Here is a 24,754-nt window from a genome sequence, read left to right on the forward strand (position 1 = left end):
ATGTATGCACGTTGCGCTTAGCACAGCAACGTAGTATATAAGACAGCCACGTAGAATATAACACAGACAGCCACATAGTATATAGCACAGCCACGTAGTATATAGCAACCACATAGTATATAGCAGCCACATAGTATATAGCAAAGCCCACGTAACACAGACAGCCACGTAGTATATAGCACAGCCACGTAGTATATAGCACATCCATGTAATATATAGCAGCCACGTAGTATATAACACAGCCCACGTAATATATAGCACAGCCCACGCAGTATATAACACAGGCCACGTAGTATATAACACAGCCCACACAGTATATAACACTGCCCGCGTAGTATATAGCAGCCAGGCAGTATATAACACAGCCCACGTAATATATAGCACAGCTCACTTAGTATATAACACAGCCCACACAATATATAACACAAGCCATGCAGTATATAACACAGCTCATGTAGTATATAACACAACCCACATAGTATATAGCAGTGTGGGCTCCATATCCTCCATATCCATAAAAATAGTTATACACTCACCCTCTGGCGTCCACCGAAGCTGTCCCGATGTGCGCGATGCTGCCGCCAGTTTCCATTCCCAGTGATGCATTGCAAAATTATCCAGATGACTAGCGGTCTCGTGAGACCACTAAGTCATCTGGGTAATTTCGCAATGCATCACTGGGAACAGAAGCTGGCGGCAGCATCGCGCGCATCGGTGGACAGCAAAAGGTGAGAATAGCACAATTTTTTATTTTTTTAAATTATTTTTAGCATTTATCTTTTTACTATTGATGCTGCATAGGCAGCATCAATAGTAAAAAGTTGGTCCGGGATGGGGCGACACACTGGCACTGACTGGAGGGGAGTAGGGAGGGGGGCACTGACTGGAGGAGAGTAGGGAGGGGCCAATTCGCGGCCAGCTAAGCCGGTAGGCCGCGATCAATCAGCGACGCAGGATTTCCTTTACAGACAAACAGACAGACAGACAGACAAACAGACGGAAGTACCCCTTAGACGATTATATAGATAGATAAATGTCACGTGTGAATGCAGATATGGCATAGAATACATCTCAGATGAAAAAAAGTGAATTACATAATGACATTGCCTAAAATACTCCCTCACAACCACCCAAAAAAAAGGCAAAAAAATTAAGATTTGTATGTGACAATACATACAGTAAAAGAGACAAAATAGAATAGAAATTAGAAGGCTAGTAGTGCCAAAGATGACAAATGGTTATTGGTGAAGAATAAGTATAACGTGGCCTCGTTCACACGTCCATGTTTAAACATGTATGTGGAAAACAGATACTGGTGTCTTCAGTGTTTTCCCATCAGTGTGGTCATCAGTGTTTTACACGGATGGATAAAATGGAGAAAGGAATTACAAAGCTTCTCCCATTCTCTGCAATGCTAAACACATACACCATATGGATGGTACATGGATGCCATCTGCGTGCTGTGTGCATTTTTCATGGCCCCATAGACTTAAACTGGCCCTTATCTGTGCTGCTGGGAAAAAACAATGAACATGTCTCCTTGTAAGTTGCACAGACACACGGTCTGTATAAAAACACTGACATGTGCATAGCTCTATAAGTTATAATGGGTATCCATGAAAAAAAAACCAAATACCACACAAATTGGGAACACAGACATATAAAAGAGCCCAAGAGGAGGATGAACATACCAAATGTGATACACTGTCCAAATAAGCAGACTATCAAATCAAAACAATGCAGAAGAAATAATGCCACATCAATGCTACAATAAAAATGCAAACGTGATCTAAGAAATATAGCAAATAAACCATCACTTGGTGGCTTATGAAAATGTACCAGGCCCATGTAGGTACAGATATATACAGGGACAACTACAGTCGAGGCAGCAGCACTGGTGCCAACATCATTGCGACCAGCAATCACTTGAAGGCTGGATTTCCTGTCATGGACCGCCTTGCCCTATTAGACACAGTCTGGCCCTGACAGTGACAAGTAAATAGTGTAGTAGGGTCACAGATAGAGGAGAAGATCCAGTGCACAGTCCAGTCCCTGTGCACTAAAATCTAATTAGCATTTTGCAATCTTTTTTTCTCCATTACATTGCGGAGATATGAGATTTTGAAGTTTAGGGCACCTGAAGGAGTTTACTCCCCCCTGTATAATGCTTGCCAATCATAAGGCAGCAGCATCATATAGAGGAAAAAAACCCTCAGAAAAGGTCAAAAAATTGCCATTTTCCATATGATCTGGTGAGGATTGCATTTCCCTTTGACACACCGAGAACTCCTCATGTCCATTACTTACTGTCAATACAGAAGTTGGAGAGAGGAGCGCTGTAGCAAGGGAGTGCTGGATCAGTGAAGATCATTGTATGATCAGCATTTGTCACATACAAACCTGTTTGACCTACTACAGGAATCTTGGCATATCGTCAATGTCCTGATAATATTTGCAGCAGTTCCAGAGCATTGCATGTGAGAAAAGCAACAATCTTCAATGGTCTTTCTTTTGCACACTCTACTCGTCCCCGGGCGCTGTAATAACATATAGCAGCGATCCTCCTTTGCCAGAGCTGTAGTAACATTCAGAAATGGGAGACGTTCTCAAGCGTGATCAAGTGATACACATCATTTCTAACCAGATCACAATGAAAAAGCCTGCTTTGATCTGCTCTGTGGCTGTTTTGGCAGTGTCATAGAGGAGGAAAGTAATCACCCTCAGAGAAAAATCTCTATTAATGCCACCTTCTTCGCGGGAAAAGACATTGTAGCATTTGATCCTTAGACCTAAATCGAAAAGAGGTATGGGTTGTCTCCATTATGGCTCTCCCTACTTTGACATATGGGGGTTGTTACGCCATAGGCGACGAGTACCAAGAGTGGACCCACTGGACCGTGGAACCAAGCGAACCCCAAACAAGCGCACCAGATGGACCAACCCCTATACAGGGATTGTTAGGAAGCAACCTCAGGATCCTCTAGAACCACGGAAGCCAGGACCAGGGATCGGCTCAGGGATACCAAGGAGAGAAACGGAGAAGGAGTAGGCAGGGAAGGGACCAGGACAGAAGAGGCTAAGGGAATTCAGAGGAAGGGGAAGGAAATAGATGTATGGGGTGGAGGAAAATGGAAAATAGGCTGAGAAAAGTGGACGAAAACAAAGAAGACACTAAACAGGAGGAGATGCAGGCAGGAACCTGGGGATACACAGAACGGGTGGGGAATCTGGAAGAAAGGAAGGGAAAACAAGGGTTAACAGCTAACAGAGCAGGCGAGGTAAGAGGCAATAAAGCGGCCCTACAATAGCAAGTGAAACTTGATAATCAGGCGCCTCCACTAAGGGAGGGCGGCCTGAAATACCTGACGCTACTCCACAATTGGACAGAAGGACTGCCGGGTCAGGTCACGCAGGAAGAAGAAAAAAAATAGAAGAGCGCACGTGCGGCCAAACCTTACTGCGCTTGCGCAAAGCATTGGAGCGCGCGGCTGCCGGGAAGGAAGGAGCGCGTCGAGACCCGACAGAGAACGCCGACATAGGAGAAAGAAGTGGTGAGGGCAGCAGCGGAAGAAGCAACGTGGGCGGCAGCGGACCCAGACCCGGCTGCAGCAGTAAGGGAGGTAACAGTACCCCCTCTCTTACTCCCTCCTCTACTTCTAGACAAGAATTTTTCAAGAATGCAAGGCGCATTAATGTTCTCCTGGGGTTCCCAGGACCTCTCCTCAGGACCAAAGCCCTTCCAATCAATCAAAAAGAATGTTTTGCCCCTGACCCTTTGGGAGCAAGAATATTCTTCATCTCAAAAACATTATCCACACAGACCGGTGGAGGAGAGGAACTAGGAGCAGAATGGAAATGATTTAGAATGACTGGCTTCAGGAGAGAAACATGGAAGACATTAGGAACACGGAGCGAGGTAGGCAACTTGAGCTTATAGGCAACACTGTTGATGCGCCGGAGGCCTTCAAAAGGACCGATGTAACGAGGACCCAACTTGTAAGAGGGCATCTTCAATCTAATATATTTAGAGGAAAGCCAAACTGTAACAATTATAGGGGATAACTCAGGAGACTCTTTGCATGGAACAAGACAACTACAGGTAAAGTGGTAAAGTCTATATTATCACACGGTGATTCAAACAGGTGCAGAGAGAAATTCAAGTCCACAACACTTGGTGCAAATAATAAACGCAGCTTAGCAGTCTATAGGAAACTTCAGAGGAAAATGCAATGAAGCAGAAAGTCTATGAAGCACAGTTATTCTTGAGGATACTTAGTCCAGGCACAGATAGATATGCTTAGTAGGCAGTTCAAATCATATCTTAGCTCAACCAGGGAGGCCTGGTTAATAGTCTCAGGTTATTGCAAGGCAGCAACAGCTTACATGACCAGCAAATGCAGATGGAAGTAAACACGAACAGCAAATGAAGGAGGATTACTGGAAACTTGTGTATGCAGCAGAAACTCAGAGGAGAGTAGCATGGTCACCACACAGGTTCACAGGAGCAGGTGTATAGCCAGGGAGTAATCAGAGGTCAGGAGCTGGATGCAAGGCAGAATACTCTAGCACAGACTGAAGGCTGGGTTGGAGTTTTATAGCAGGAGACACAGTGCACATGAGACCAAAGATGCCATCTTGAAAAAGGGCATTAATGCACAAAAGGTAAAAAATGTTCAGAGTCCTGACATTACTCCCTCCTTAGAAGCGGCCTCAGGATGATCCTGGACCTGGTTTCTCAGGGAATCTCTGATGAAAACGAGAAATTTTCTGTTGTTTTCCACAGGTTCCCAAGAGTCTTCCTCAGGGGGATATCCCTGCCATCTTATCAGATATTGGAGCCGATTCCTGCGAATCCTGGAATCAATAATTTCCTCCACCACTAATTGTTCTTGCCCATCAATCACCACAGGCTGCGGAGGTGGCACAACACGTCCCTGGAAGGTATGAGGAGATACAGGCTTTAGTAAAGATACATGAAAAACTGGGTGTACCTTCATTGTCCTAGGCAGCTTCAGCCGGCAGGCCACAGAGCTCACAACACCGTTGATCTTGAAAGGGCCAATGAATTTCTGTCCAAGTTTTTGTGAAGGAACGTTTAACTTCAGATTCTTAGTTGCTAACCACACGGAATCTCCTACCTTGAACATGGGTGCAGGTTTACAGAATCTATCAGCCGATCTCTTATAACGTTCTTGAGCTGTGGTCAGGGATTCCTTCAGAACCTCCAGATTCTGTCTCATTGCAGTCAGCCTTTCCTCCACTGCCGGAACCGGAGAATTAATTGGAGACCTAGGTAAAACACACGGATGATAACCCAGATTGGCAAAGAAAGGTGTAAATTTAGTGGAGGCGCTCTGAGAATTATTATATGAAAATTCGGCTAACGGCAACAACTCCAGCCAATCATCCTGGAGATGGCTGACATAACATCTTAGATATTGTTCCAGCGTCTGGTTGGTACGCTCAGTCTGACCATTTGTCTGTGGATGGTAAGCAGAAGAGAGACAGACATTATTATTGAGTGCAGAGCAAAACCCCTTCCAGAATCTTGAAGTGAACTGTACTCCACGGTCAGAGATGATCTCATCCGGAACCCCGTGCAACCGAAAGACGTTCTGTATAACCAAGTTCACTGTATCTTTAGCTGAGGGGAGGCCGCTGCACGGAACAAAATGAGCAGCTTTAGTCAGGCGATCAACTACCACCATGATTGTATTCATGCCCCCCGATGTAGGCAGCTCCACAATAAAGTCCATTGATGTAGACCCCCAAGGGCGAGACAGAACAGGTAATGGTTGTAGAAGACCCGTAGGTGCCACATGAGGAGTCTTGTAATGGGCACATACCTCGCAAGAGAGAACATAGTCCTTGGTATCCTTCAGGCAAGTTGGCCACCAGAAGAATCGGCTCAGGAACTCTTGTGTCTTCTGTACCCCCCTGTGACCAGCCAACTTGGAGTCATGTACCAACTTGAGGATCTGCAGACGGACGACCTCAGGGACGTAGATACGTCGATCTCTGAACCACATGCCACCCTTAAAGACAAGATTAATATCCACAGGTGGGTTGGCCAGAACTACATCACCTTAATAGGCCTCCCTGCACTCCTTCCACAAGTCCTGATCGTGGATAACTCCGATGAAATTGGCATCAGATAGAATGGTCTTGGACGGGGCTCCAGGTACGGAATCCGCAGCATGGATTCGGGATAAAGCATCAGCCTTCCCATTACGAGAACTTGGACGGTACGAGATAACAAAGTTAAATTGATTTAAAAATAAGTTCCAACGAGCCTGACAAGGAGAAAGACATCTAGCGGATCTAAGGAACTCTAGATTGCGATGGTCAGTTAGCACTATGATCTGTTGTGCAGCTCCTTGCAGATGATGCCTCCATTCTTTGAAAGCCACAATAATAGCCAGCAATTCCTTGTCTCCCACGTCGTAATTCTTCTCTGCTGAGGTTAGTCTACGGGAAAAGAAAGCACAAGGATGTAGCAGACCCTTCTCTCCAGTTCTTTGGGAGAGAATAGCCCCCAAAGCATTATCAGAAGCATCCACCTCCACAATGAAAAAAAGTGTTGAATCTGGGTGTATCAACAGCGGTGCTGATGTGAAACAGACTTTAAGCCGATCAAAAGCTTCTTGAGCCTGTGAAGACCACTTAAAGGGCTTTTCCTTCTTTGTCAAGGAAGTAATGGGACGGACAATATCAGAAAAATTTCGAATGAAGCGTCTGTAGAAATTTGCAAAACCAATAAAACGTTGGACCTCCTTAACGTTTTTTGGTACCGGCCAGTCAAGGATAGCCTGAATCTTACCAGATTCCATGTTCAGCCCCTGGGGAGAGATGATATAACCTAAGAACTGTATCTCAGAATGATGGAACTCGCATTTCTCTGGCTTAATATACAGATGGTTCTCTTTCAGACGTCTTAAAACAGTTTTGACATGTTCTTCATGTTCCTGTAGAGAGTCAGAAAAGATTAGTATATCGTCCAAATAGATCACTATAAACTGGTCCAACAAATCTGTTGAAATGTTTCAGGGGCGTTACAAAGCCCGAAGGGCATCACAAGAAATTCAAAGTGTCCATACCGGCATCTGAATGCTGTCTTCCCCTCATCCCCTGGACGAATACGCACCAAATTATAAGCCCCACGAAGATCCAGTTTAGAGAACACCTTAGCCTGGCGGACTCTTTCTAGTAATTCGGGAATCAGAGGCAAAGGGTAACGGTTTCGTACGGTTACCTTATTGAGTTCCCGATAGTCAACACAGGGTCTCAGGGTCCCATCCTTCTTCTTTACAAAAAAGATAGGTGCCCCTGCTGGTGAGGAAGAAGGACGTATGAAGCCTTTGGCCAGATTTTCATTAATATACTCTTTTAAGGCTTGAAGCTCAGGTGCCGCCAAAGGGTATACTTTACCAAAAGGAATAGCTGCCCCGGGAAGCAGCTCAATGGGACAGTCATAATGCCTGTGTGGAGGAAGCTGATCTGCATTCTTCTTGTCACAGATGTCAGAGAACTCTTTATAAGCTGGAGGTAAAGAAAATACCTGTACATGTGGTTCCGTAGCCGTGGACTCAGGGACAGCTTCTGTTAACGCTGAGTTGCTTCTTGTTGGGAAGATAATCTCCTTAGTCTCCCAGTTGATAATTGGGTTCTGAGAACGCAACCAAGGAATGCCTAGAATCACAGGAAAATGAGGAGAAGAAATTAGCAAGAAAGAAAGTTGCTCCTGATGCTTAGGCTCCAACAAAATTTCAAGGGGTACGGTCTCCTGATCCACAGGCCCAGAGATTAAAGGTGACCCATCCACTGTTTCCATGGTAATTGGAGAGGCTCTTTGCTGAATTTCAATACCATGTTCCTTGGCAAATGCGATATCCATGAAATTGCCACCTGCACCAGAGTCAATCATAGCTGAACTGGAAATCCACTGTCCTGAACACAGGATCTTAATAGGGAGAGAACAGTGAGAGTTCTTTTCCTTCAGCTCCTGGGGGGGTGAAGTCATTGAAAGTGAATGGAATACAGCTTTTAAAAGCAGGCTATATTCAGAGATGTCAGATTCAGCATCACAGTTGTCATACTCCCCTATTGCTGCTAGCACCTTGTTAGGCCGTCTATGACACTTAGGACAATTGATCAAGAAGTGGTCAGACTGGCCACAGTAGAAACATAGACTTTCACGCAGGCAATGCTCCCGGCGCTCATTGATCTCGCGCCTCTGGACGGAATCAATTTGCATGGGCACCTCCTCCACCTCCCGAGAGGTTTTATCTGCAGGCTCTTTGGAAGGAAGGGAAAAGTTAGAAACATGGTTATATGCAGCAAATTTCTCCTGCCTACACTCAGTAAGGCGAATGTCTATGCGCACACAATGCTGTATAAATGTCTCTAGCTCTTGTGGTGACTCAGAGCGGGCTAGTTCATCTTTTACAATACTAGACAGACCCCTTTTAAAAATAGGCAATTGTGCATAACTGTCCCAATTGGTATCTACCGCCAATCTACTGAATTCAGTAGCATACTCAATAACAGAATGTTTAGCCTGGCGTAAAGACAACAAAGCAGATTCAGCAGTTGCACGGCGATTAGGGTCATTAAACATTAATGCCATAGCGGCCAAGAAATCATCCATGTCATTTAACCGTTGGTCACGAGACTCAATCATCGGATTCGCCCAGGCGAGCGCTCGTGAGGTCAGTAGCATTATTACACGCAATACTTTGGATCTATCAGTAGGAAAACAGTCAGCATGCACAGGGCCGCCATCAGGGCATGACAGCCATGACTGGCGTATGGGGCCCGGTGGGCAGAGGGGGCCCGCATCGGACCCCGTCTAATCTGCTCACCGGGCCCCCCCTGCAGGCGCTGCCGCACACTATTGACGTGCGGGACCGTGCCCGCACGTCAATAGTTAACAGCCGCCGCCAGCCAGTCGGAGGCTGGCAGCTGACTTGAGCGGCCGCAGTGCGCAGTCGCACTTTGCCGGCGTCTGACGTCATTGTCAGCCGCCGGCGAGTGCGTCCTTCACCTGCGTGGAGGAAGTGGGCTTCCCTGCCGCAGGAGCATGGCAAGGTAAGAACTCTTTTTTTTTTTTTTTTTAGAGCGGCGATCCGGAGGGGTGGGAGGGCCCGGGGCAGAAAGCTGGACACAGAGGCATTATGCTGGACACAGGGGCCCGGGGCAGAAAGCTGGACACAGGGGCATTATGCTGGACACAGGGGCCCGGGGCAGAAAGCTGGACACAGGGGCATTATGCTGGACACAGGGGCCCGGGGCAGAAAGCTGGACACAGGGGCATTATGCTGGACACAGGGGCCCGGGGCAGAAAGCTGGACACAGGGGCATTATGCTGGACACAGTGGCCCGGGGCAGAAAGCTGGACACAGGGGCATTATGCTGGACACAGGGGCCCGGGGCAGAAAGCTGGACACAGAGGCATTATGCTGGACACAGGGGCCCGGGGCAGAAAGCTGGACACAGGGGCATTATGCTGGACACAGGGGCCCGGGGCAGAAAGCTGGACGTAGAGGCATTATGCTGGACACAGGGGCCCGGGGCAGAAAGCTGGACACAGAGGCATTATGCTGGACACAGGGGCATTATGCTGGACACAGGGGCCCGGGGCAGAAAGCTGGACACAGGGGCATTATGCTGGACACAGGGGCCCGGGGCAGAAAGCTGGACACAGGGGCATTATGCTGGACACAGTGGCCCGGGGCAGAAAGCTGGACACAGGGGCATTATGCTGGACACAGGGGCCCGGGGCAGAAAGCTGGACACAGAGGCATTATGCTGGACACAGGGGCCCGGGGCAGAAAGCTGGACACAGAGGCATTATGCTGAACACAGGGGCCCGGGGCAGAAAGCTGGACACAGAGGCATTATGCTGGACACAGGGGCCCGGGGCAGAAAGCTGGACACAGGGGCCCGGCGCAGAAAGCTGGACACAGGGGCATTATGCTGGACATAGGGGGCCGGGGCAGAAAGCTGGACACAGGGGCATTATGCTGGACACAGGGGCCCGGGGCAGAAAGCTGGACACAGGGGCATTATGCTGGACACAGGGGCCTGGGGCAGAAAGCTGGACACAGGGGCATTATGCTGGACACAGTGGCCCGGGGCAGAAAGCTGGACACAGGGGCATTGTGTTGGACACAGGGGCCCGGGGCAGAAAGCTGGACACAGAGGCATTATGCTGGACACAGGGGCCCGGGGCAGAAAGCTGGACACAGGGGCATTATGCTGGACACAGGGGCCCGGGGCAGAAAGCTGGACGTAGAGGCATTATGCTCGACACAGGGGCCCGGGGCAGAAAGCTGGACACAGAGGCATTATGCTGGATACAGGGGCATTATGCTGGACACAGGGGCCCGGGGCAGAAAGCTGGACACAGGGGCCCGGGGCAGAAAGCTGGACACAGGGGCATTATGCTGGACATAGGGGCCCGGGGCAGAAAGCTGGACACAGGGGCATTATGCTGGACATAGGGGCCCGGGGCAGAAAGCTGGACACAGGGGCATTATGCTGGACACAGGGGCCCGGGGCAGAAAGCTGGACACAGGGGCATTATGCTGGACACAGGGGCCCGGGGCAGAAAGCTGGACACAGGGGCATTATGCTGGACACAGGGGCCCGGGGCAGAAAGCTGGACACAGGGGCATTATGCTGGACACACGGGCCCGGGGCAGAAAGCTGGACACAGGGGCATTATGCTGGACACGGTGGCCCGGGGCAGAAAGCTGGACACAGGGGCATTATGCTGGACACAGGGGCCCGGGGCAGAAAGCTGGACACAGAGGCATTATGCTGGACACAGGGGCCCGGGGCAGAAAGCTGGACACAGAGGCATTATGCTGGACACAGGGGCATGGGGCAGAAAGCTGGACACAGGGGCATTATGCTGGACACAGGGGCCCGAGGCAGAAAGCTGGACACAGGGGCATTATGCTGGACACAGGGGCCCGGGGCAGAAAGCTGGACACAGGGGCATTATGCTGGACACAGGGGCCCTGGGCAGAAAGCTGGACACAGGGGCATTATGTTGGACACAGGGGCCCGGGGCAGAAAGCTGGACACTGGGGCAGAAAGCTGGACACTGGGGCAGAAAGCTGGACACAGGGGGGCAGAAAGCTGGACACAGGGGGGCAGAAAGCTGGACACAGGGGGGCAGAAAGCTGGACACGGGGGCAGAAAGCTGGACACGGGGGCAGAAAGCTGGACACAGGGGGGCAGAAAGCTGGACACAGGGGGGCAGAAAGCTGGACACGGGGGCAGAAAGCTGGACACAAGGGGGCAGAAAGCTGGACACAAGGGGGCAGAAAGCTGGACACAGGGGGGCAGAAAGCTGGACACAGGGGGGCAGAAATTTGGACACAGGGGGGCAGAAAGCTGGACACAGGGGGGCAGAAGGCTGGACACAGGGGGCAGAAAGCTGGACACAGGGGGGCAGAAAGCTGGACACAGGGGGGCAGAAAGCTGGACACAGGGGGGCAGAAAGCTGGACACAGGGGGGCAGAAAGCTGGACACAAGGGGGCTGAAAGCTGGACACAAGGGGGCAGAAAGCTGGACACAGGGGGGCAGAAAGCTGGACACTGGGGCAGAAAGCTGGACACAGGGGGGCAGAAAGCTGGACACAGGGGGGCAGAAAGCTGGACACGGGGGCAGAAAGCTGGACACGGGGGCAGAAAGCTGGAAACAGGGGGGCAGAAAGCTGGACACAGGGGGGCAGAAAGCTGGACACGGGGGCAGAAAGCTGGACACAAGGGGGCAGAAAGCTGGACACAAGGGGGCAGAAAGCTGGACACAGGGGGGCAGAAAGCTGGACACAGGGGGGCAGAAAGCTGGACACAGGGGGCAGAAAGCTGGATACAGGGGGCAGAAAGCTGGACACAGGGGGGCAGAAATTTGGACACAGGGGGCAGAAAGCTGGACACAGGGGGGCAGAAGGCTGGACACAGGGGGGCAGAAAGCTGGACACAGGGGGGCAGAAAGCTGGACACAGGGGGGCAGAAAGCTGGACACAGGGGGGAAGAAAGCTCGACACAGGGGGGCAGAAAGCTGGACACAGGGGGCAGAAAGCTGGACACAGGGGGGCAGAAAGCTGGACACGGGGGCAGAAAGCTGGACACAGGGGGGCAGAAAGCTGGACACAGGGGGGCAGAAAGCTGGACACAGGGGGGCAGAAAGCTGGACACGGGGGCAGAAAGCTGGACACAGGGGGGCAGAAAGCTGGACACAGGGGGGCAGAAAGCTGGACACAGGGGGGCAGAAAGCTGGACACAGGGGGGCAGAAAGCTGGACACGGGGGCAGAAAGCTGGACACAGGGGGGCAGGAAGCTGGACACGGGGGCAGAAAGCTGGACACGGGGGCAGAACGCTGGACACGGACAGAAAGATGGGCACAGGGGCAGGAAGCTGGACACAGGGGCAGAAAGCTGGACACAGGGGCAGAAAGGAGAAACGGGGCATGATTGGAGACACAGGGGGCAGGATGACAGACATGGCGGCATGACTGGAGACACTGGGGCATGACACTGGAGACAGATGGGGCAGGAATGGAAACAGATGGGGCAGAATTGAGACACGGGGCATGATTGGAGACACTGGAGGCAGGATTGGAGACGGGGCAGAATGGTGATACGGGCATGATTGGAGACAGTGGAGGCAGGAATGGAGACAGATGGGGCAGGATGGATACGATGGAGACAGATGGGGCAGGATGGGGAGATCATATGGGGCAGGATGGATACTCATTAGGGCAGGATGGGAGAACATATGGCTGACGCCAGGAATGAGACACACGGGGCCAGGATGGCGAATATTATTACCATAGGGGCCCGGCTAATTAAGGGATATTATTACTGCAGTGATGTATTTATTTTATTTTTTGAGTACACTGTTTTAAATGGGGGGGGCAGTCCTATTACTGTGTAGAGTGACACTATGTCGCCTTCTTCATGTGGTGTAATGTAGAAGTTGGGAAAATTAAGTAATGTGTTCTGCAAGTGGAAGTCGAGATAACTGTGTTATTTCCTGCAGAAACGAGTCCTGGCTGCATGAAGTGATGGCGGTCTGTGCGGGATGAAAGATGAAGGACTTCACCTAGAGACGTCACTGGTGAGTCAGTGTTACCTATACACTGACACTATACACTGTATACTATATACAGAGGTCCTGTGTATAATGTCACTGGTGATCACTGTATTACCTGTACACAGACACTGCATACTAAGTACAGATCTCCTGTGTATAATGGCACTTATGGTGATAGTATTGTGTTTTTTTTTATTATTGATCAGTATTGTAGTATTCAGTCACTATGTGGTGGTAATATGTGGTCTGGTCATGATGTTGTGGTATTTGTTCCTTGTATTTGATATTATTCGATCACTGTGGTGGTAATATGTCATCTGGTCATGGTGTGGCGGTATTTGTGGCTTGTAGAGAGTATTATAGGTCACGGTGGTGATATGGTGTCTGGTCATGGTGCTGTGGTATTTGTTCCTTGTATGTGGTATTATAGGTCATTTTAAAAATTGAAAAATAAAAATATACCTAAATTGTACTGCATATTTTAACAAATATTTAATAGGTTACAGTAGAATAGGGCCCGGCCAAAAGTGTCTACCTTGTCATTTTGGTGGCTTAAAAAATCATTTGGCCAAAACAAAAGCTGTCGGCTATATATGTGTGATCTGGTGATGGGAACTGTCAATGTGTGATAGTTGAGAAGTGGAGTTTTTCCAAGAAAGAGCTGTGGGACTGTGGACAGTTTGAGGGGTGGAGCGTGGAGGCGGGGCTGGGGTGGAGCCTGGGTGGAGTCTCAAGGGGGCCCCGGAAATTTTGCCAGTATGGGGCCCCGAAATTTCTAGTGGCAGCCCTGAGCATGCACATCAAAATATAGCATACATTGATTCACAAAGCCACAAAATTTGTCGCGATCACCATTAAATCTGAATGGGGGCAACTTAGGTGGGCCAGCTGGTGGCGGTTGCCCAGAGGGTAAAGTCACTTGTGCAGCTATTTGCGTGCTTATGTCCTGAAAAGCCCATCCATACTGGGACTCTATGCCAACAAGTTTGTTTTCCTGGGCTGCCATGCGGTTGCTCAAGTCCTGCAAAGTTTGTCCAAACACTTGTTGATTGTGTTCAAAGCTTGCAAACTTCTTTTGCAGACCTTCCACATCTTTCTGCAGTGATCTAATTATGGAAAACACCTGCTCTAATTTGCTTTCTGCAGTCATTGTTCCAGCAGTCTCCTTTTTTTTTTTTTTAGGCTAGAGTATCCTGTAATAATTATAGGGGATAACTCAGGAGACTCTTTGCGTGGAACAAGACAACTACAGGACACAGTTTTATAAGTGGTAAAGTCTATATTATCACACGGTGATTCAAACAGGTGCAGAGAGAAACTCAAGTCCACAACACTTGGTGCAAATAATAAACGCAGCTTAGCAGTCTATAGGAACCTTCAGAGGAAAATGCAATGAAGCAGAAAGTCTATGAAGCACAGTTATTCTTGAGGATACTTGGCACGAATAAATCCTTGTCTTAGTCCAGGCACAGATAGATATGCTTATTAGGCAGTTCAAATCATACCTTAGCTCAACCAGGGAGGCCTGGTTAATAGTCTCAGGTTATTGCAAGGCAGCAACAGCTTACATGACCAGCAAATGCAGATGGAAGTAAACACGAACAGCAGATGAAGGAGGATTACTGGAAACTTGTGTATGCAGCAGAAACTCAGAGGAGAGTAGCAGGATCACCACACAGGTTCACAGGAGCAGGTGTATAGCCAGGGAGTAATCAGAGGTCAGGAGCTGGATGCAAGGCAGAATACTCTAGCACAGACTGAAGGCTGGGGTGGAGTTTTATAGCAGGAGACACAGTGCACATGAGACCAAAGATGCCATCTTGAAAAAGGGCAGTAATGCACAAAAGGTAAAAAATGTTCAGAGTCCTGACACAAACCTTCTCTCCTGGAAGATAAGTAGGGGCATCCAAGCGCCTCTTGTCAGCATGCCTCTTCATGCGTTCTCCTGCCCTCTCAAGTGCCTTCTTAGTTTCTAGCCAAATCTTGGAGAATTCCATAGGTAAGGAGTCAGCTGCAGGAACCCCGGAGGATGCGAAGACGGGCAACAGAACACCAGGATGCATGTCAAAAACGACGAAAAATGGAGACTTGTTTGAGGACTCATTGGGATGGTTATTGTAGGCGAATGCGGCCCATGGGAGAAGGCTGGACCAATCATCATGATGTGCATTAGTGAAATGACGAAGATAGGATGCCAACACCTGATTGACACGCTCCACCTGGCCGTTCGTTTGAGGATGATATGCAGAAGAGAAATTCACTTCACCTCCAGAAGACCGCACAGAGCCCTCCAAAATCGAGATGTAAATTGTACTCCACGATCCGATACAATGTGTAGAGGGAACCCATGAAGTCAGATGACATGCTGAACAAAAATTTTTGCCAGCTCAAGAGAGGAGGGCAGCCGTTGAAGCGGAACAAAGTGCACCATTTTGGAGAACCGATCCAATACCACTAGAATTGTAGTGAATCCGGAAGAGCAATGCAGATCCGTGATAAAATCCAAGGCTATGTGTTGCCAAGGGGAAGAAGGGACTGGTAACGGAAGCAGGAATCCAGAAGGCAGTCGTCTGGGAACTTTGACCTTGGCACAGGAGGGACAGGAAGCAGAGAAGACAATCACATCTTGGTGGAGAGAGGGCCACCAATAAAACCGAGAAATGAGATCCAGAGTCTTTTTAACCCCGACATGACCAGAGATTTTAGAAGAGTGACCCCACTACAACACCTGCGTCCTCTCGGTCTCAGGAACAAAGGTTTTACTCAGGGGCAGAGTAATCAACTTCATAGGAGCCACAAGAATGACCTTTGCTGGATCAATGATGTGAGAGAAGTCTTCCTCCAAGTCTTGGGACTGAAGAGATCGTGATAATGCGTCAGCCTTGACATTCTTCTGACCAGGACGGAAATGTAATTCAAAGTCGAAGCGAGCGAAAAACAATGACTACCTGGCCTGTTGGGGATTGAGCCCCTGGGCTGACTGGATATAGGCCAGGTTCTTACGGTCAGTAAAAATGGTAAACGGATGAACAGCCGCCTCCAGCGTATGACGCAGATCCCCTCTCGATCCCCTCCCCAATAGCATAGTTGCATTCCGCAGGAGTGAAGGCTTTAGAAAAGAATCAGTAAGAAACCAATCGACCAGAAGAGGATCTCTGCAACAGCACTGCACCGGCCCCAGTGGAAGACGCATCAACTTCAAAGATAAACGGTTTATTCACCTCAGGTCGATGTAACACAGGCTCGGTAGAAAAAGCCAGTCTAAGATCTTGAAAGGCCTTTTTGGCCTCCAGAGGCCAGGTAGTGGAGCTGACACCCTTCCGAGTGAGACTAGAGTTCGACTTGATAATGGACGAGAAATGCAGGATAAACTGTCGGTAATAATTGGCAAAACCGAGGAAGCGTGGGATAGCCTTTACCCCTACCGGACGAGGCCAATAAAGAATTGCAGACAACTTCTCCAGATCCATCTCTAATCCATACTCTGAGACAATGTACCCTAAAAAGGGCAAGGACGACTGCACGAAGAGACACTTCTCCATCTTCCATAGAGTCTATTCTCCCGCAGACGCTGCAGAACCAGACGAACGCTCCTTCGATGAGAAGCCAAATTCAGGGAGAAGACGAGAATGTCGTCAAGATAGACCACAACACAGGAGTAAAGCAGGTCCCGAAAGATGTCGTTGACAAATTCTTGAAAAACTGCTGGAGCGTTAAACAGACCAAAGGGCATGACAAGATAGTGTCAATCTCGGGTGTTAAAAGCAGTCTTCCACTCGTCCCCGGAGAAAATCCAAACGAGATTGTAGGCTCCACGCAGATCCAACTTAGAAAAAATTTGAGCCCCTCTCAAACGATCAAAGAGCTCTGGAATTAACGGAAGAGGGTACTTATTCTTAATCGTGATGTCATTCAGACCGCTATAATCGATGCAAGGCCGAAGAGAGCCATCCTTCTTTTTCACAAAGAAAAAAATGGCACCGGCAGGCGAGGAGGATTTTCTTATGAAACCCTTGGCGAGATTCTCCCAGACATATTCAGACATGGCAGATGTCTCAGCAGGCAACAGTGGATAGATCCGACCTCTGAGCGGTGTGGTTCTGGGGCATAATTCGACTGCACAGTCATAGGAACGATGAGGTGGAAGGGTCTCAGCCTCCTTCTTATCGAAGACGTCTGCAAAGGACCAATAGGCGGAAGGCAAGCCCAGTGGTCCAGAAGATGGAGAAGTAGTGACCAGACGGACAGATCCTAAGCACCTTTCTTGACACGGACGTCCCCACTGAAAAATCTCACCAGAACGTAGAGGGCAGAACATAGAGGGCAATCCTCTCTTGATGAAATGCCCCAATCTGCAGAATTACCTCCTCCGTGACCATGGAGACGGACTCCTGCCACTTACCATCAACGGAGGCAATCTTACGAGAGCACTTTAGAGAGACCACTGGAATCTGATACTTCTTCACCTCCTTAAGCTGAATAAAATTACCTGCCGCGCCCGAGTCCACATAAGCAAGTTCAGAACCTCGTCTCTGACCCTGAAGAATCAGAACAGAAAGAGTAAGAGGTGGAGAGGATTCACAGACACCTAGGGAGACCTCTCTTACCTGGCCTAGGTGGAGGCGTTTCCCAGCTTCTCGGGACACGAGCATAGGAAATGAGAAGCATCACCACAGTATAAGCACAGACCCTGTGCCAACCTCTCTCCTGCGTTGCTCTGCCATCTTAACCCGGTCAACCTGCATGGGTTCTGGAGCAGCGCTGCTGGAAGAAACAGAAGGCCGAGGAGTGAGAGGTCTAAGAGCAGAAGAGGGAGATGGCCGAAGAGGTCTTGTATCTCTGGCAGCCTCTCGAGAGCGCTCCTGAAAACGCAAATCAATGCACGTAGCGAGAGAAATGAGCTCCTCCAGGGTGGACGGAGCATCCCGTCCTGCAAGCTCATATTTAATCTTGCCCGACAATCCTCGCCAAAAGGTCCTTACAAGAGCCTCGTTGTTCCACTCTAGTTCGGAGGACAGGGTGCGAAAGCATATGGCATATTGCCCTACTAAGAGTGCCCTGATGAAGGTTATACAGGGACTCTGTAGTACAGGCGATCCGTCCAGGCTCATCAAAAACCGCACGGAAAGTGTCCATAAAGGTAGTATTACTGGACACAATGGGATTGTCTCGTTCCCAGAGAGGATTTACCCGGGATAGAGACTCACCCTCTAAATGAGATACTATAAATGCAACTTTTGCCCGGTCGGTAGGGTACTGCTGGGGCAACAACTCAAAGTGTAGATGACACTGATTGAGAAAACCCAGATACAACTTGGGGTCGCTGCCATAACGAGGCAGTTTACCAAGATGAGGCGAGGATGCAGATGCAGAGTCGGGAGGGCGGGAAGATACCTGCGAAGAAGCCGACTGCAAGGAAAGCAGGTGATCATCCACGGAGGCCATATAAGACAAGATTTGAGCCTGAGTATCTCGCTGCTGAACCAGCTCCTGCTGGAGACTGGCCAACTGAGAGGCGTTCCCGGGATCTGCGGCCTGTAAGGCAGACAGCCAGGTATCCATGGACTTCATAAAGGACATAATATGAGTTTGGTTCTCTTGCAAGAAAACCAACTCTTTTTGGGCAGAGGTCCCGGTAGGGTCCATGGCCTGATTATTCTGTTACGTCAAAGGCGATAAGTACCAAGAGTGGACCCACTGGACCGTGGAACCGAGCGAACCCCAAACGAGCACACCAGATGACCCAACCCCTATACAGGGATCGTTAGGAAGCAACCTCGGGATCCTCTAGAACCACGGAAGCCAGGACCAGGGATCAGCTCAGGGATACCAAGGAGAGAAACGGAGAAGGAGACCAGGGAAGGGACCAGGACAGAAGAGGCTAAGGCAATCCAGAGGAAGGGGAAGGAAATAAATGTACGGGGTGGAGGAAGACGGAAAATAGGCTGAGAAGGGTGGACGAAAACATTAAAGACACTGAACAGGAGGAGATGCAGGCAGGAACCTGGGGATACACAGAATGGCTGCGGAATCTGGAAGAAAGGAAGGGAAACAAGGGTTAACTGCTAACAGAACAGGCGAGGTAAAAGGCAACAAAGCGGCCCTACAATAGCAAGGGAAACTTGATAATCAGGTGCCTCCACTAAGGGAGGGTGGCCTGAAATACCTGACGCTAGTCCACAAATGGACAGAAGGACTGCCGGGTCAGGTCACGCAGGAAGAAGAAAAAATAGAAGAGCGCACGCGCGGTCAAACCTTACCGCCCTTGCGCAAAGCATTGGAGCGTGCGGCCGTCGGGAAGAAAGGAGAACGCTGACAGAGGAGGAAGAATCGGCGTGGGCGGCAGCAGAATAAGCGACGTGGGCGGCAGCGGACCCGGACACTGCAGCAGCAGGAAGGGAGGTAACAGGGGTCAAAACACTACAGCTGTGCCTTAAATGCTTTAAGTTACCGATAAGTTCCCCCCAATGAATTTTTGGTGAGGTTTTGAGGCTGCATATTTTCAAAAGGAACTTATGGAAATCTCTTGCCTCCTGTGCTTTTTTTTTTAACGTAGCATAATGACCTGTCATGTGTGTTCTAATTCTGCAACTATTGTCAATTTCTCTTGTGAATATGCGGAGTTTTAAGTTCAGATTTTCCACATAGAATTGCATTAGTTGCCAAAATTTCACAAGTAAAACACTGCATGCAATCCATACATGACTATCAAGAAAGTTGTCAAAGCCAAATAACAGAATGTATATATAAAAAAAATCTTAATTAAAATACACACAGTCAAATTGATGGTACCCCCATTTAATGACAGAAAAACCCACAATGGTCACAGAAATAACTTGAATCTGACAAAAGTAATAATAAATAAAAAATCTATGAACATGAACAAATGAAAGTCAGATATTGCTTTTCAACCATGCTTCTACAGAATTTAAAAAAAAAAAATAAAACTCATGAAATAGGCCTGGACAGAAATGATGGTATTTTGTTGAACAACCGTTTGAAGCAATCACTGCAATCAAATGATTCCTGTAACTGTCAATGAGACTTCTGCAACACTCAACAGGTATTTTGGCCCACTACTCAAGAGCAAACTGCTCCAGTTGTCTCGTGTTTGAAGGTTGCCTTTTCCAGATGGCATGTTTCAGCTCTTTCCAAAGATGCTCAATAGTATTTAGGTGAGGGCTCATAGAAGGCCACTTCAGAATAGTCCAATGCTTTCCTCTTAGCCATTCTTGGGTGTTTATAGCTGTGTGTTTTGGTTCATTATCCTGCTGCAAGACCCATGACCTGCGACTGAGACCAAGCTTTCTGACACTGGGCAACACATTTCTCTCTAGAATCCCTTGATAGCCTTGAGCACTCTGTGCTAGATGCAGCAAAGCAGCCCCAGAACATAACAGATATTAAAAAAACTGACCCTGACATCCAAACATAAATTAGGTCTGAACAGATGCTTACCAATGAAACAGATAAGGTAGCACTTTGTAGCGCTATAGCATACAAACATAAAATTTGAAAATTGAATTGCATTACTGCACAAGAAAGTTGAAAAATTGAGAATGCTTAGCGCATAAATGGGCCAATTCATGTATTTCTGGCCACGTCAAGGCGATTCTCGTTGCCAGGACCTAATGCCAATCCTCTCTTAGACAGTCTACATCTCTCTGAGAACCTAATGTGAATCCTCTTTTTTTATATTTGAATGTATTAGCCTTCTGACTGAGCACTCCGCCCCTTAGCCTTAGGGGTTTTTTAATTGCTGCAGGATTCTACCCATCCATAGAGATATAGACTTCAGTCCAAAAGAGCATTTACATTAGGTTCCCAGAGAGATGTAGACTGTCTAAGAAAGGATTGGCATTAGGTCCTGGCAACGAGAATCGCCATAACGTGGCTGCCAGGTACACATGAATTGGCCAATTTATGAGCTAAGTATTCTCAATTTTTCATATTTCTAGTGCAGTAATGCAATTCATGCTATAGCGCAACAGAGTGCTGCCTTATCTGTTCCAGAACATAACAGAGCCTCCTCCATGTTTCACAGTAGGGACAGTGTTCTTTCTTGGTATGTTTCATTTTTCCATCTGTAAACATAGAGCTTATGTGCCTTGCCAAAAAGTTCCATTTTCGTCTCATCTGTTTATAGGACATTCTCTCTGAAGCTTTGTGGCTTGTCAGCATGTAATTTGGCAAATTCCAGTCTGGCTTTTTTATGATTTTTTTTCAACAATGATGTCCTCCTATGTCGTCTCCCATAAAGTCCACTTTGGCTCATACAACGACGGATGATGCAATCTGACACTGATGTTCCTTGAGCTTGAAGTTTACTTTAATCTGTGTAGAAGCTTTTCTGAGCTCTTTTGTTACCATTTGTATTATCCATTATCTGTCTTTTTGAATTGTCATCAATTTTCCTCCTGCGGCCATATACAGGTAGGATGGCTACAGTCCCAAGGATCTTACATATCAGAAGAATATGTGCAACTGTAGTCACAGGAATATCAAGCTGCTTGGAGATGGTCTTATAACTTTTACCTTTAACATTTATGTGTATAATTTTCTTTCTAATCTCCTGAGTAGTGTTGAGCATTCCGATACCGCAAGTATCGGGTATCGGCCGATACTTGCGGGTATCGGAATTCCGATACCGAGATCCGATACTTTTGTGGTATCGGGAATCGGTATCGGGATTAATATCAATGTGTAAAAGAAAGAATTAAAATAAAAAATAGGGATATACTCACCTCTCCGACGCAGCCTGGACTTTACCGCCGTAACCGGGAGCCGTTGTACCTAAAAATGCACGCTTGAAGGGCCTTAGATGATGTCACGGCGCTCTGATTGGTCCGTAGCGGTCGCGTGACCGCTACGCAACCAATCACAAAGCAGTGACATCACCTAAGGTCTTTCAAGCGCTTGAAAGACCTTAGGTGATGTCACTGCTTTGTGATTGGTCGCGTAGCGGTCACGCAACCGCTACGCGACCAGTCAGAAGCTGCGGACGTCTTCTAAAGTATTTCAAGCACTTGAAAGACCTTAGGTGACGTCACTGCTTTGTGATTGGTCGCGTAGCGGTCACGTGACCGCTACGGACCAATCAGAGCGCCGTGACGTCATCTAAGGCCCTTCATTTTTAGGTACAACGGCTCCCGGTTACGGCGGTAAAGTCCAGGCTGCGTCCGAGGGTGAGTATATCCCTATTTTTTATTTTAATTCTTTCTTTTACACATTGATATGGATCCCAGGTCCTGAAGGAGAGTTTCCTCTCCTTCAGACCCTGGGAACCATACAGGATACCGTGCGATACTTGGTGTCCCATTGACTTGTATTGGTATCGGGTATCGGTATCGGATTAGATCCGATACTTTGCCGGTATCGGCCGATACTTTCCGATACCGATACTTTCAAGTATCGGACGGTATCGCTCAACACTACTCCTGAGACAACTTTTTCCTTTGCGTCCTCTGGTCCATTTTGAGTGTGATACACACCATGTCACCAAACATCATAGTGAGTATCTGTAGCCCGATATACAGGCCCACTCACTGATTCCAAGATTGTAGACACCTGTGATTCTAGTTAGTGGTCACACCGTGATTTAACATGTCCCTTTTGTCACATTATTTTCAGGGGTACCATCATTTCTGTCCAAGCCTATTTCATGAGTTGCATTTTTTGTAAATTCTGTGGAAGCATGATTGAAAACCAATGTCTGACTTTCATTTGTTCATTTTCATAGATCATTTATTTATTATTACTTTTGTCAGATTCAAGTTATTTCTGTGACCATTGTGGGTTTTTCTGTCATTAAACGAAGGGCACCAACAATTTTGACCACGTGTGTATGAAATCCCAAAAGTCAAAAATGTGATAAAAACACAAGTATCTGGGTTTATATAATGCTGTTTTTGATGCTGCAGATTGTCTACACCTTACTACCCTTCATGCGAATGTAGCCTTCAACCTCACTAATGTCTGCTGTTCTGCTCAAATGCTTAATTGTCAGCATTTTTATATCAGACTGGTACCTGTCACATTGCCTTGCATCTTCTATTTCATCTCCGAGAGGTTTGATGTCCTCATTTTCACTTCTCATTGCTGCCATGTGAAATGTGTAACTAAGGAAAACAGCTTCTGCCTGCTGCTCTGTAGAAATAAAACACATTATACTAATACATTAGCCTTACATCCAGGAACCACCATCCTGTTACTACAAAACAAAAAAGGAAATAAAACAAGAGCAGTTGTCTTGATTAGTTACATGGTTTACAACAATAGGAAAGAAAAACATTTAGCAACACAACGTACTCCTCCTAAATATGTTATATTAACCTTTATTTTGCTTTTTGCGCAAACAATATAAAAACTAAAAGGCTCTTAAATATCACCTTTATTTCCCAAAACCTGGTTGAGCTGGTTTCATACTCCTCAAAATTGAAATTGCAAAATAGCAAAATCAAGAAGGAAAAGTCATTGAATTATGAAAATCAAAAGATCAGTAGACATGTTTGTGCGACATAAATTGTGAAAAAGAAAACAAAACTTTCAAAACATCTTGATTCATTCAGTATCAAGCATGGGCGACTATTGCAGAAATATGCACACTTACTTGTCTTGGCTGCTATCAACAATGTTATTAATAGTTGTTCGTTCTACCATGCTGAATGCAGTTGGGCACACCAATCATCCAGATTCACAGCTGGCAGCTCCTTTTGCAATTGTCAACCAATGATGTCGCAGATGTGCTAGATGGGACACAAGTCCGAAGACCGTGCAGGCTGCTCACAGTAGCACAAGCAACATGTGGCCTAGAGTTTGTTTATCAAAAACGGCCCCGAGGGTTAATACATAGGAGTATTTTCTACGACTTTATCTGAATTTGGGACACAGATGTGCTTAGCCTAGTTGGTTGTAATTTGGGGATTTTTCATGCATTGTGAACAAAAAATTGATTTGTTGGCATGGGCTTCTGGAATCAAAAATTGTCAGTTAGCACTTTAAGGTTTTGTTTTACACAGATCAGTTACCATAACACTAGACATTTACCTTGTAATTTGCAAAAACAAGCATTGTGGCCAGCTTGTTTACTGAAATTACCACTCTTACTGCACCAATTTTAAGACGTCTGGAAAAATGTTCTGTTCTCTGTACCTACCTATATTTGTATCTTTATTCAGTGGGAAAGACTTTGAGCATGTCCTTCCCTGAAGACATTTCTTTATATATAAAATGTAAATGTAATAATAATTTCAATTTATATAGCGCCAACATATTGTGCAGCACTTTACACTCAAGCAGGGACATGTACGATCAATCGACATTACAAAGTAACACATTTCAACAGTTACAGGCGTAGCAAGGACCCTGCTCACAAGTGTACAATCTATAAGGAAATAGGGGGGACACAATAGGTAAAACATGCTCCTCATGTATGGCCCAGCCATCATTATAAAATAGGCAAATTGTCTCTTCAGGGAGGAAGAGGACTTGAACTCTATTGCCACCTATTGGAAGTTTCTCCACAAGGAAAAACTTTACCCTTTAGCTCTCAGTCTTAACCTCTCACCCAGCCAAATCAGATCTCATACTTTGTAATGACGAGGGGCAATACCCCGAAAACACCGTACAAGTTGAGATTCTGATTTG

At 47.5% G+C, this 24,754-nt stretch overlaps 1 protein-coding gene and 1 long non-coding RNA gene across 5 annotated transcripts in view; one reads left to right on the forward strand and one right to left on the reverse strand.

Moving 5' to 3' along the window:
• The window catches only part of BAK1 (BCL2 antagonist/killer 1), a 336,138-nt gene that overhangs the window by 81,829 nt on the left and 229,555 nt on the right, over positions 1-24,754 (reverse strand). For all 3 annotated transcript variants that reach the window (XM_077295505.1, XM_077295504.1, XM_077295506.1), the window contains exon 3: positions 23,137-23,254. In XM_077295505.1, coding sequence (XP_077151620.1) covers positions 23,137-23,254 — 118 coding nt within the window. The remainder of the gene's footprint in view (positions 1-23,136; positions 23,255-24,754) is intronic.
• The window catches only part of LOC143815847 (uncharacterized), a 155,208-nt gene that overhangs the window by 76,647 nt on the left and 53,807 nt on the right, over positions 1-24,754 (forward strand). The gene's annotated exons all lie outside the window — the stretch shown is intronic.

The sequence above is a fragment of the Ranitomeya variabilis genome, chromosome 3 (assembly GCF_051348905.1).
Source record: "Ranitomeya variabilis isolate aRanVar5 chromosome 3, aRanVar5.hap1, whole genome shotgun sequence".
Classification (NCBI taxonomy): domain Eukaryota; kingdom Metazoa; phylum Chordata; class Amphibia; order Anura; family Dendrobatidae; genus Ranitomeya; species Ranitomeya variabilis.